The sequence below is a fragment of the Panicum hallii genome, chromosome 3 (genome assembly GCF_002211085.1).
Source record: "Panicum hallii strain FIL2 chromosome 3, PHallii_v3.1, whole genome shotgun sequence".
Taxonomy (NCBI): domain Eukaryota; kingdom Viridiplantae; phylum Streptophyta; class Magnoliopsida; order Poales; family Poaceae; genus Panicum; species Panicum hallii.
This window is the reverse complement of record NC_038044.1, coordinates 17860353-17873115: the sequence shown is the minus strand read 5'-3', so window position 1 is coordinate 17873115 and position 12763 is coordinate 17860353. Positions and strand designations below refer to the sequence as shown.

The following is a 12763-nucleotide window of genomic DNA, read 5'->3' as shown; positions in this document are numbered from 1 at the left end:
CCCATCTCCGTATCCTTAACAGGACTGTTGTAACAAATCCATTTGGCCTGATTACGAGCCATGTTCCACACAGTCATTAAAACAAAATGTGATCCCTGACTATCTTCCACATACATCTTGTGTGCTTTCTCTAACCACATGTCTTCAGAATAACCACTAGTATAGATCCTCCTAACCTTCAGATAGCAATCATTGAACATATTTGCCCACTTGTTTATCTTGTACCACCTCTCCTTAACCTGTTTTTTTGTCCTATGTCTATTCTTTGGCGTAGTTAGGTTGTATTCTTCTGCCACATCTGACCAGTACTGTTCACCCTTTTTGTTGTTTCCCTTGATTGAGTCAATAGAGTGTTTTAGCCAAGCACTCATCTACAAAGAGAGTGCCATTCAGAATTGTAGACAAAACATGTGCTATTGATTTAAAACACTAGATTGCATGCTTACCACTCTCTCATCTTCTTCTTGCTTCCAAATTAGACGTGACATGGTCCTAACTCCATCCCCATCTTCATCATCACCCTCTTCGCCCTCAATGTCAATAGGGCTGCTGTGTGTATGTCCAACATGTCCAACAAAATGAGCATTTTCGGGTACGTTTTGTGGCTGATCCATCATGTAACTCATGAATCCTTCGGAGCTGCAAAAGTATACAACTACTAAAATAAAAACCCAATCTCGACTGAACATAGGTGAGTATGGACTGAACATAGATGCGTATGGACTGAACATAGGTCAGCATATGAGTATTTCAAAATGTAATACTGCTATCTGTCACTAAACAGTATGAATTGATTGTGAACATCAGAGTACTACTGCTATCAAATATATAGAACATCTGCACTCCATCACTACCAAGAATGTAACGAAGGACTCAACAATATAGCTTAATCGGATACACCTGCTCTCTACTACCTGAGTTGTACATTGCTATACATTGGTAATCAAGGACTAAACATCAGAGGGACATTCGCAATCAATCCTCTCCAGCAGAGGGACATTGACAATCAAGCAGAACTCAACATAGCTTCAGAGGATACCTTTGAAGCAGATCACCGAAGGAGGTTGAACTGGAGCAGAACCGTGCGCCGGGTGACGGGGTGCCGGCCGGAGATGAGTACTGGCCGACAAACGGGGCGGCCACAGTGGACGGGGCTGCCTCGGGTGACGGGGCATCCACCCGCCGAGGAGGGCGACCAGCGGCGGACGAGGCAGCCGCTGTGGAAGGGACGGCCGCAGTGGATGGGGGCACCCACCCGCGACCGGCGGCAGCGGAGCTCGGGCGGCGCAACCCGATGCCTGCCGCGGCACCTCTCCTCCGATGCATCTGCGCGGCGTCTTCGGTGAGCACTGGATCTCGGCGGTAGCAGGCTCGGCGGCATCTCCGGTGAGCACTGGATCTCCGGCGAGGAAGACGCGCGCTCCTCCACGAGCCTCCACGCGCCGCCGCGAGCGAGCTGAGCCGCCGTATCCGCGCGCCGCAGCTCCGTCGGTGTGCTAGGGCCGGCCGCCCTCCTCTTCGCCGCGCCGCACGAGCTCCCCGTTCGCCCAGTCACCTGGAGGAAGAAGGGCGCGCCCGGGATTTGGAGCGCGAGGAAGAAGGGCGCGCGTGGGATTTGGAGCGCGAGGAAGAAGGGCGTGCGCGGGATTTGGGGGCGGATCGAGTGGAAACTCCCGCCCTCCGCACGGGATCGGGAAGAGCTGGGCAACGGTGTACAGCGTAGAGTCTTTCCTCCGTCTCTTGCCTCGACGCGCGAGCCAGAGCCCGTCTCTCCATGAAGAGCTCGGTGCTAGGAATTTTTGCAAAAGAGACCTTGAAGGCGGCTGTAGAGACACCTAAATCAACGGGCTGTACATGCCCTAATGGATGAAAACCCACTCCGTATCCATCCCACCCCATAGCAGCTGATTCCATCTCGACAACCCGCCCCACCTCACTGCGCATCTTCTAGGATCTAACCCAACCCGCCCCGCGGGATAAATTAACCCCACCTGAACCAATTCTGGCAGCTGCATGAGCTACCGCTCCCAATCCTTGATGGAAAAAATAAAAGTTTCAGTTTTAAATTAATCCAAAGATAAATTATGATCATGGCGAAAATTACATACAGAAAACGAACATATGTAAACATACTAAACAAGTGATTTAAGATAAAATATTGCAGCATTAAGATCAACCCTAACCAGATCATACTAGGTATGAAAGATATAGTTAGAGACAGAAAACCGTACATCTCTAGGCTGACCGGAATAACCGGGTAGAGAAGATGACGGCGACGATCAGCACCTCCGCGCGCTTGACGACGCCGAGTCGCGCCCCACTGACGAGGAGGAAGACGAGCCGTGGCGACGAGGACGTAGAGGACGGCGATGTGGAAGCGTTCGAGCAGTCGCGCAGAGCGCTTCCCAAAAACTTGATTCGCCCTCTCCCAGTGCAGGATCGCTGAGGACGAGGTTCCAGAGACCTGCTCTCCCAATCGCCGGTGCACGCCGACGGACGGGATGAAGTCGCGTACGCGGCGGCGCAGCAGGCAGGTCGAGGCGTGTTGTGCGTCTTCTGTTGTGTTCTTTTTCTAGCCGGCACCCGTGCGTATTTATTGGAAGGAACCGCTAGGGTTTTTGGCATCCCAAAAACCAAGTCGGTTACGAGTCTCAAAAATTCCGCGCGTGAAATCCGTAACAGATTCATAGTGGCAAAATAAATCTGCAAAAGGAAGCCGCGTTCCCCAAGGATTGGACCGGATTTTGGCGAACCATTCACGCGCATGTCGCGTGCGCGCGCCCTTCGCCCGAAGCCCGAGCCAGGCCCGGCGAGGCGAGCGAGCGCGCGCGTGTTCTTCCTTCTTCCTCTCACCCACACTATTTAAGTTGGATTTTCTCCACCTCCACTAGCAAGGTGGGACTAACTTGTTGCCATACACCTTTACACTAATGGGCCTTTGAGATTTTATTGGAATTATTTGGATTTATATGGTGGACCTTTACATTATTGGGTCCTAACTTGTGAGAGTACAGTCTGATTGGAAACCCACCGTGAGAAAAAAATAATCGAACCCACCCTAACCCACACTTGCAATAATCCAACCCGCTACCCTCTGGAGCCTATTTCCACCCGCTCCAACAAACATCACCTGAGAACCCGATCCGAAATACCCATTTCCACCCGCCCCACTAGTAGGCCTAGCCGCAATCGTTGGCTACACAAGTCTTTCCTAGGACCGATACATCGTAGGCCCAACTTTTGGTTTTTGCATGCGCCTGATTCGATTATTCGGCTGGCGAGCAGAGATATAATAATAGGTTTATAGCCAAGCCAATCATCATTTTTCTAACCTGGAGTGGAGAAGGAAGGAGAGAGATGATATCTCGGCTCTCATGCAAGCAACAAGCTGAGCACGAGCTCCTAAATAGAGGTGAGTTCAAGTAGAAGTAGATGTGAGAGTAAATAGAGAAGAGAATGTAAGGTATGAATTAAATAATATCTTGTAAACAAGAAAACTATTATTGTATAACTTGACTCTTATGTCTTGGCTTATAGCCAAGCACTTGACTCTATTATTAACCACGCTCTAATGGCCGCAGCGTCGTTCGACCGCGCGTGCGTACTCTACGCTCCATTGCCATTACTCATTCCTCTATACGAGCGGTTGACGAGCACGAATGGCGAAGCCAAGTCTGCTAGCTAGGTCGTTCAAGTAGTTACGACCTGTGTGGAACCAAGTGATATTAATTATCTTCAACACAATTCATTCCAAGATTGGAACAAATGGTGTACGATCCCTGTGCACTAGCCAATTAATTAGCCGGTGCAATGATGAACAGGGTCTAGTCTAGAGTAGTGGACTCCGAATGAATGGTCTTTGAAGATTATCTTCAGAGATGGAGAAGGTGGGGCAGGGCGAGCACCCACTGTTGACGTCTCTGCTCGGCTATATGCTCTAGCTGTCAATTCTTGTCCGTTCTCCCGCCTCCTGTACCGCCCGTGGATGTCCTTGTTCTCCGAAAGAACGACCATACGCGCTATTGTGATAGTGCCATTCACTCGTGTACACTTGACGCGGCAGTAGGGGTAAAGTCAAGTCAAGTCAAGTCAAGTCAACTCACATCAATTAGGGTGTGTTCGTTTTCTACCCTCTAAAGTTTAGCCCCGTCATATCAAACGAGAATCTTGCTATTTAGAAATATTAAATAAAATATGTTTATGAAATTTTTTGCACAGATGGGTGCTAATTCACGAGACAAATTTAATGAGCCTAATTAATCCATAATTTGCCACAGTGATGCTACAGTAATCATCAGCTAATTATGGACTAATATACCTCATTAGATTCGTCTCGCGAATTAACCCTGAGGTTCTGCAATTAGTTTTGTAATTAGACTTTATTTAATACTTCTAAATGATAAGATTCTCTTTGATGTGACAGGTGTAAACATTAGACCCTTACAGGCAAATGCGATGCACTTCCCATTTTGTATGTACTACTCCTATATATGATACTCAAATGGTTATGGTGTGAGTTTTTTTTTGCGAGGGTTATGGTGTGAGGTATGGTGTGAGGTTTGGTTGTGTACATCCCTGTTGGATCTTGTTTTTTTACCATGATATACTTCGACAGACACATCATTGTCCACTGTATATTCTAAGACAAAAGAAACGTTGGGGGCCTGGGGTCATCTATAGCAGCTCCATGTGCCTGCATCTTATTTCGTAGCCGTCATCTACAGCAGCTTTAGCTGTGCCTGTGCGCGTGCATCCCGATGTCGACCCTGAAGATTAAGAATGTCATGAGCCGTATTTGGCCATTACAATCATCCTTCATCAATCTCAAGTGTCAACTCAACTCCGCTAATCAATTACTCCTATAAGCAACGATGTCCTAGTAGCGTTCTTGTTGCCCCTTCAGCACGGGGCAGAGGATCGAGTAACGTACCGCGCAATTTCAATCTGAGTACTCTCCCTCACAAAAAGAATATAACAGAAAAGAAACTAAACTAGGATATGTGGCAAAGAAAGGATATGAACGGCCTAACATCCAAATGCTAGGCATGTTGGCCTCTGTATGTCAACTGGGTCGCAGTCTAGCCAGCTCATGATCTGAGCTAGCTTTTTGTTTCTTGTCCAATGAATTTGACATATGGAGCCTATAGCTACTCCTTCCGTGACAAAATATAAATCAGTTTAGTATTGTTGTTAGTTAAACTTTTTCAAATTTGATTAAATTTCTGAAATAAATTAATATCCTTACAATGCCAAATAAATACATCTATAAGATATATTTATGGTGAATTTTACAAAAAGTTATTTGATGTTGTAGATATTGATGCAATTTTTAATAAGTTTGGTCAAAACTAGAGAAAATTGATTTAAGAGAGGATTTAAACAACTTACATTTTGAAATAGAACCCACACTTCGTTCGTAGAAGGTAAACCAAAACCACATTTTATATGTTTCGAAGAGCTACCAGCAGCATTCCTATAACACGATAGGTTACTATTACTAATTGGTAACTGGAGGCTCCTTTTGATATTTCCATGTTAATACTTACGATCCCTAAGCCCACATATGCAATTATTAAAATAACCTAAATGATCCCTTATCCGCATCTAAATTACCTAAATATGTCGAATTACCTATTTCTGTCATCGTTAATATAGAAAATACAAACCCAAGGTATATGTGCATCACTGTGTCGATCACTGCATACACATGCATGAAAGCTAGAAATGATGATGTCGGAGGAAATCTCCAGCCGGGTGGCGGAATGCACCCGCCTAATCCTAGTTAGGATGGGTTTGGAGGAGACTTACAAGCGCTGGATCAATGTGCCGATGAACATAGGAAGGACGCGAGGATTATAGAGTGGTTCGGGCCGCCGGAGCGTAATACCCTACATCCACTTTGGTGTCGTATTGATTGTGTGAGCACGGATGCACCTTAGTTTGTGCTCGTGTGCGTCTGAATCCTTATCTTCTAACGAGTGCACTCTCCCTTTTATAGCCCAAGGGGAGTGCTTACATTGAGCCGGACCCCGACAGGTGGGCCTGGCCAACAGGAGCCTGTTCTACAAGAGATATGGAGGTCATCTCCTTGAGCTCCTCTCCGTAGTCCTCTTCGACCGAGAAGTTGATGTACGTATCCACAGCCAGGATATGGCCGTGTACAGCCTTGTCTTGCACAGTGTCCGGTGTCAGCGTTGCCCAACAGTGAAGTCGTGCTGTCACTGTTGGGATGGAACCTCCTGCCAGGCGGTGAAACAGCGCTGACCCGTTGCGTGCGTACTGTTACAGCGCACGCCTTGGCTCGCCTATTACAGGCCATCATCACGCGCGCAGCGCCGTGACAGGACTGTACACAGTCCGCGCACTGTGCATGGTGATACGACGCGCCGCCTTGGAAACAGGCGGGCTTACCGTGGTGTCAGCCTACCTGCCCCGTGTGTCAGTGGCAGGCCGTTCTTTTTGACTTGGGCACGCACGGCCCAGCTACCGCTTTAAATGCTGGTAGGTGGGCTGGAGACCCGCGAAGGGCCTCCAGCCGCAGGCACGTGGCAGGGCCAGCCCCGTTCCCACCGCAGGACGGCGCGTGGCGGCGCCGGACCCCTTCCCGGGGGGAGGGGGTCCGGGCCCCCGAGGCCGGTCGGAGCGGTCTGGCCTGTGATGGTCCGGCCATCACATGTGGTGGCCCCGGACCTCCCTGGGGAGACCGGGTCCGCAGGGGCTACCCGAGAGCTCTCCAGCTTTCCTGGGGACGTGGGGGCCCCGGTCCCGGAATAGCACGGGGAGGGTCCGGAGACCACGGTCCCCAGCTGTCAGGCTCGGGCCGTACGCCACGTCCCCTAGAAGGCAAGGGGGAGATTACGGATAGCGAGACGCCAAGGGCCTGGTCCGCCTAGTAGGAGGTACCCCTGTCTGTATGTACCGACAGATGATAACACCTGTTCCCACAGAAAATACCTTGCTTAATCTAAGGATTCAGTTAAACACATGCCAAACACATATGAACTTATGGATGTATGTACGATGGAAAGGAAAAAAACAAGGAATATGTATGAAAAACTGTGTAGAGTAGTAATTGCTAACGGAAGTCTATCGTAATCGGGTAATGATAAGTATGTATCTATAAATGTATGTATTAGAATATTTACTAAAAGAGAGAAAGGTCATTAATTTTTACCATCAGCTATGGGTTATAACTTTTTATGAATTTCTAATACTTATGTCTCTTAAAGTTACTAACATCATTGCGAGACACAGGTTGATGTACTAGTCTGTTTAATTACTTTCCCCATTATTGCTTCCATTTGACTTGAGGTCGTCCCGGTTGACCTAGGTCGTCGCTCGTCAGTATATGTGGCCGATCGAGCTGGGACCTCTTTTGGAGTACCGCAAGTGTGTGCAACGTCTATATAAACATTGGTCGACTTATCTAGCGGTGAAAGCTAGCCTCCCAGACATCCTCGTCTCTGCCGGAAGCAGAGAAGAGGCTAAAATGGCGATAAAAATGGATAAGACGACGATCATCGTGTGCTCAGTGGTAGGGTCTCTAGGTGTGTTGAGTGCCATCTTGTGGTTCTTTGCAGAGAGGACAAAGCTCCCTGTAAGCAACACGTACCGATCTTTTTGAACCTGCCTTTTCTTTCAGTTTATTTTGCTACTTTTCAAGAGCTACTGAAAGTTGAAACCAACCTAGCAATTGAATTGTCATGGCCTTTGATCAGCATGAACCATCAATTACTTATGTTCCTTCGTTTAATGGGAACAAGAGATCTTGTGTTGAGCTGTGAACTTGTGTACGCACCTGCTTGCTTTACTGAACTCAGAGTCATGCTTCTTCATGCACGCAGCGTGTACTGGAGTGTGGAGACGTCTGCATCTGCCCGCTGAACCCGGCGCTCGGGCTGGGGGTCCGCGCCGCCACCTTCCTGCTGGTGGCCCAGATCACCTTCTCGGCGGCCGGTGGCTGCTGCGGCTGCTGCAAGTCCCGCTCCATCCCTTCGGAGACCAAGCGGATCGTCGGCATCGTGTGCGCCGTCTTCTCTTGGTGAGTGACTGCAGTTGGTCGTCTTAACTCGTAAAAAGCTGAGGAAATGATCGAGCTCTAGTACGTGTTTGTTTTTTGAGAAAGCTCTAGTACGTGTTGCGAGCAGGATAGCGGCGGTGATCGCGTGGGCGCTGCTCATAGCTGCAGCGTTGTCCAACGTGGTGCGGGATCCCGCGTCGTTGTGCCCCTACGTCAAGAACGGCATCTACGCCTGCGCGGGAGTGCTCGCCCTCGCCGCCACAGCGCTCGGCATCACCTCATTCTCCATGCTGCGTCGCCAGCCGGTGGCGCCGGCAGCGGCCGTCGTCGGGGCCGGGGCACCAAACAAGCCAGGCGAGCAATCGCCGCCGCCTGCCATTGTTGTTATGGGCCAGCCTCTGTTTCCACAAGCGAGTACTCCTGAGCCACAGCAGCCTTCGGAGTCTCATCAGGTTCCTCCTAATGCTGCCCATCCGCGAGAATACGGAGAAGCACCACAGAACCCACAGTCCCCTCCTCCTGCTGCTGCTCGAGACAATGGCCCCACCTCCCACGCATCGAACCAGGAGTTCCCTGCTCAAGAGCGCCCAGCTGATGCGGCAGCGGCACCGCCGGCGGTGGCATCCGCACCTCCAGAAGCAGGCCGTCCAGGAGAGCTGCCGCCACCGCCACCGCTCGGGGTCGCGGTGGGCCAACCGGTGGCCCAGCTCCCGCTGCATCAACTACACGTGCCGAATGTTATTCCAGCGCCTCAGGTCGGCGTGGAGATTCGGGTCTGTTAGTTAATCTACTACTTACCGTTGCATAAACTGCATGTAGATTGAGTCATAGGTTGTTATCGGGTCATGGGTGGCCAGAGGCGTGCTTGTTCACGGCGTGGCCCGAGTCATTCGCGTTCTTGTTTGAGCGCCACGGCGTGCAGGGCGGCACGTAGCGCACGCGTTGGAAAAACGGCGCGTCGTGCACCTTGCGCATCGTGGCGTGGAGTCCGGGCATCCAATGCCCATGTATGCATGTTCCCTTTCATATAAATGCATAACGAAAAACCGAGAAGGCTGCTACGTTCTGCAGCTGGACCAAAACTACTCTCTCCACCTCGTGTGTGTTCATGTTCATCGTGTGTTTATCTCATCGCCATGCAGTTCGTGATCCCGAGCTGTGATCAAATGCGGCCCCAACAAGTGGCATCAGAGCCAGTTTGAGGATCTGCACCGGCGACGATATCCTCCAGCAGCAGCCCATCTCCTCCCAAGGCGCGAGTGCTAGACAGCGGGAAGAAGCCATCTTCAGGCGACAAGAAGGCTGGCGACGATCATGGTGCCGGCGGATCGAAACCCGTTGTCGTGGAGCGCATGATCAAGGAGGTCGGCATGGCGGCGGCGTACCCGGAGCTGACTCGTACCAACTTCAACGAGTGGGCTCTTGTGATGCAGGTGAACTTCGAGGCACAAGGGCTATGGGAGGCCACCGTGGACGACGACGTCGATCGGCGCGATGATCGGCAGGCGCTGGCCGTGATGCTGCGTGCCGTGCCCGCTGAGATGCGGTCGACGCTCGCCGTCAAGAAGAGTGCCAAGGAGGCGTGGGAGGCGGTGCGAACGATGCAGCTCGGCATGGATTGCGTTAAGGCGGCCAAAAGCTACTGGCAGAGTTCGAGGCCATCAAGTTCAAGCCGGGCGAGACCGTCGACGAGTTCGCCATGCGGATCAACAGCCTCGCCAGCACCATCCGCACACTGGGAGAGTCCCTGGACGAGCCGCGCATCGTGAAGAAGTTTCTGCGCGTCGTGCCAAGCCGGTACTCGCAGATCGCCGTCTCAATCGAGATCTTGCTCGATCTAGACAAGGTCACGGTGGAGGAGCTGGTCGGCTGGTTGCGCGCGTCGCAAGATCGCTTCGACGAGCCCAACGTGGGAAGCGGCGGCGATGAAGTACGTGACAAGTTCGGGCGGCTGATGATGGCGGAGGAAGATTGGTTCGCGAAGTGGAAGCACAAGCTGCAGCCCGATGCGACGTCGAGCAGCTTGGGTGGGCAACCGCAAGGGAAGGCCAAAGGCGGTGCACGCACTGACGAGCGCGAAGGCACCAGCAAGCTGACGCTGGAGGGCACGCTGCGTCGCAAGGGGCGGTGCAGGAAGCCGAAGAAGGAGAAAGCCCGCAAGTATGAGGCGGCACATCTAGCCAAGGCCGACGTCGAGCAGCCGGCGCTGCTGCTGGCTGCGGCGAGCACTGGAGGGCGAACGACGTCGCATGTCGTGCACCTTCAGGAGCGCAACGTTGATCCCTCGGACTACGGCAATGATGACGTGTGGTACCTGGACACGGGGGCCAGCAACCATATGACTAGGCAGCGCACACTCCTGGCGCGCCTGGACGAGTCTGTGGGCGGGACGGTGCGCTTTGGAGATGGATCCGTCGTGGAGATCCATGGCCTGGGCGCCGTGGTGATGAAAGGGCGTCAAGGGGAGCACAAGGTACTAACTTCGGTTTATTTCATCCCAAAATTGAAGAGCAATATTGTGAGTGTAGGCCAATTGGAGGAAGCTGGGTGCGAGATCGTTCTTGGGAACGGCAAGCTGTGTGTGTATGATCGAGATCACGCACTGCTTGTGAAGGCGCCACGAACCACCAACCGACTGTACATGGTCAAGCTGGACGTGGCAGCGCCGGTGTGTTTGCTCTCCAAGGCCGACGACGTCGCGTGGCTCTGGCACGCTCGCTATGGGCACCTGAATTTCAGGGCGCTCCGTGATCTTGGTGTGAAGGAGATGGTGGAGGGCATTCCGGTGACCAATCGGATCGAGCAGGTCTGCGACGGCTGCACCCTCGGCAAGCAGCATCGAGTGCCGTTCCCGCGCTTGTCGACATACCGAGTTGATCAAGGGCTCGACGTGCTCCACGCCGATCTGTGCGGACAGATCACGCCACCAACGCCGGGGGGGGGGGGAGTTATTTCCTCCTGGTGGTTGATGACTACTCCAGGCACATGTGGGTGGAGTTCCTGGCATCCAAAGATCAGGCTCTCTACTACATCAAGAAGATCAAGGCCAGTGCCGAGACGGAGCTTGGCAGGAAGCTTCGGGCACTGAGGACGGACCGTGGTGGCGAGTTCAACTCCAACGAGTTCACTGTGTTCAGCACCGAGTTTGGCATCAAGCATCACACCACCACGCCGTATTCACCTCAGCAGAATGGTGTGGTGGAACGGAGGAACCAAACTGTCATTTAGATGGCGCGTTGTATGTTGAAGAGCAAGGGCGTGCCGGGCAGGTTCTGGGGAGAAGCAGTGGCGACAGCTGTGTACGTCCTGAACAAAGCGCCTACCAAAAGTCGCCAAGGCAAAACACCATATGAAGCGTGGTACAAGAAGAAGCCCAGTGTGCATCATCTGCGCTCGTTTGGATGTGTGGTACATGTGAAGAACATAGGGCCTGGAGTGAGCAAGCTCTCTGACAGGTCTAAACCAATGGTGTTTCTTGGCTATGAGCCGGGAACGAAAGGTTACCATGCATTTGATCCAACAACTGGCCAGCTACATATCAGTCGGGATGTTGTGTTCGAGGAGCAGCGGGCGGGCGTGGGATTGGAGCAGCAACAGTGCAGAGCGTTCGGGGACGGACGGAACCAGTGTGGAGTTCATCATCTCTAAAGAACGTACAATGTCAGGCGGTGCTGATGAAAATCCAATAGTAGAGGTAACTGAACCTGGATCGCCGGCAACATCGTCTAGGCCGGCTGCATCGAGCCCGGTGTCACCGGCGACGCCAACTCCAAGCCACCCTGCACCAACCTCTCCATCGACACCCGCAACAATACCATGGGCGACACCACTCACCGCTGCGGCTGCTGACTCTGAAGATGTGCAGCCCCGTTTTCATGCACTGACTGACATATACAATGCTAGTGAGGAGGTACTTGATTTCGAGTACAGTGGGTTGTGCCTGCTAGCTGCAGATGAGCCACTAGTGTGGAGCGTGCATTGGAGGAGCCCTGTTGGCGAGAAGCAATGGAGGCAGAGTTGGAATCAATCCGTGAGAACAAGACCTAGACACTAGCTGAACTACCAAGTGGGCAGTGAGCTATCAGGCTCAAATGGGTGTTTAAGGTGAAGAAGGATCCAGATGGCAATATGGTCAAGTACAAGGCGCGTCTCGTTGCAAAAGGGTATGCCCAGCACCAAGGGGTGGATTTTGATGAAGTTTTCGCACCAGTGGCCAGGATGGAGACAGTGCGGATGCTGCTAGCGCTTGCCGCGCACAGTGGCTGGGAGGTACATCACATGGATGTTAAATCCGCATTTCTGAATGGTGATCTACGTGAGCAGGTATATGTCCATCAACCACCTGGGTTCGTCAACAGCGGAGAGGCAGGCAAGGTGCTCAAACTGAACGAGGCTCTGTATGGGCTTCGTCAGGCACCACCGGCGTGGAATGCACCCCTTGATCAGGAGCTGATGGAGCTGGGATTCAGGTGCAGTGTATTGGAGCATGCAGTGTACAGGCGAGGTGAGAAGGATTCTTTTCTGCTAGTAGTCGTGTATGTGGATGATCTTATTATCTGTGGGCCAAATGTTGGTGAAATCAACAAGTTCAAGCAACAGATGATGAAGAGCTTCAAAATGAGTGATCTCGGTCTACTCAGTTACTATCTCGGCATTGAGGTAAAGCAGAAGAATGGGGAGATTACTATAAGCCAAAGTGCCTACACTGGGAGGATCCTCGAGATGGCTCGCATGACAGGCTGC

General features: G+C 51.9%; 2 protein-coding genes across 2 annotated transcripts; both read left to right on the top strand.

The window, feature by feature from the left end:
• The first annotated feature begins 7420 nt into the window (after positions 1-7420).
• Positions 7421-9079, top strand: LOC112887736 (vegetative cell wall protein gp1-like). The gene is made up of 3 exons (XM_025953997.1): positions 7421-7597; positions 7845-8041; positions 8148-9079. The coding sequence occupies exons 1-3, from the start codon at positions 7490-7492 to the stop codon at positions 8800-8802; spliced, it is 960 nt and encodes a 319-aa protein (XP_025809782.1). The 5' UTR covers positions 7421-7489; the 3' UTR covers positions 8803-9079.
• A 311-nt stretch (positions 9080-9390) lies between these two features.
• LOC112885303 lies at positions 9391-11248 on the top strand. Its single transcript, XM_025950952.1, has 3 exons — positions 9391-9612; positions 9660-10927; positions 11002-11248. The coding sequence occupies exons 1-3, from the start codon at positions 9391-9393 to the stop codon at positions 11246-11248; spliced, it is 1737 nt and encodes a 578-aa protein (XP_025806737.1).
• Positions 11249-12763: the final 1515 nt, after the last annotated feature.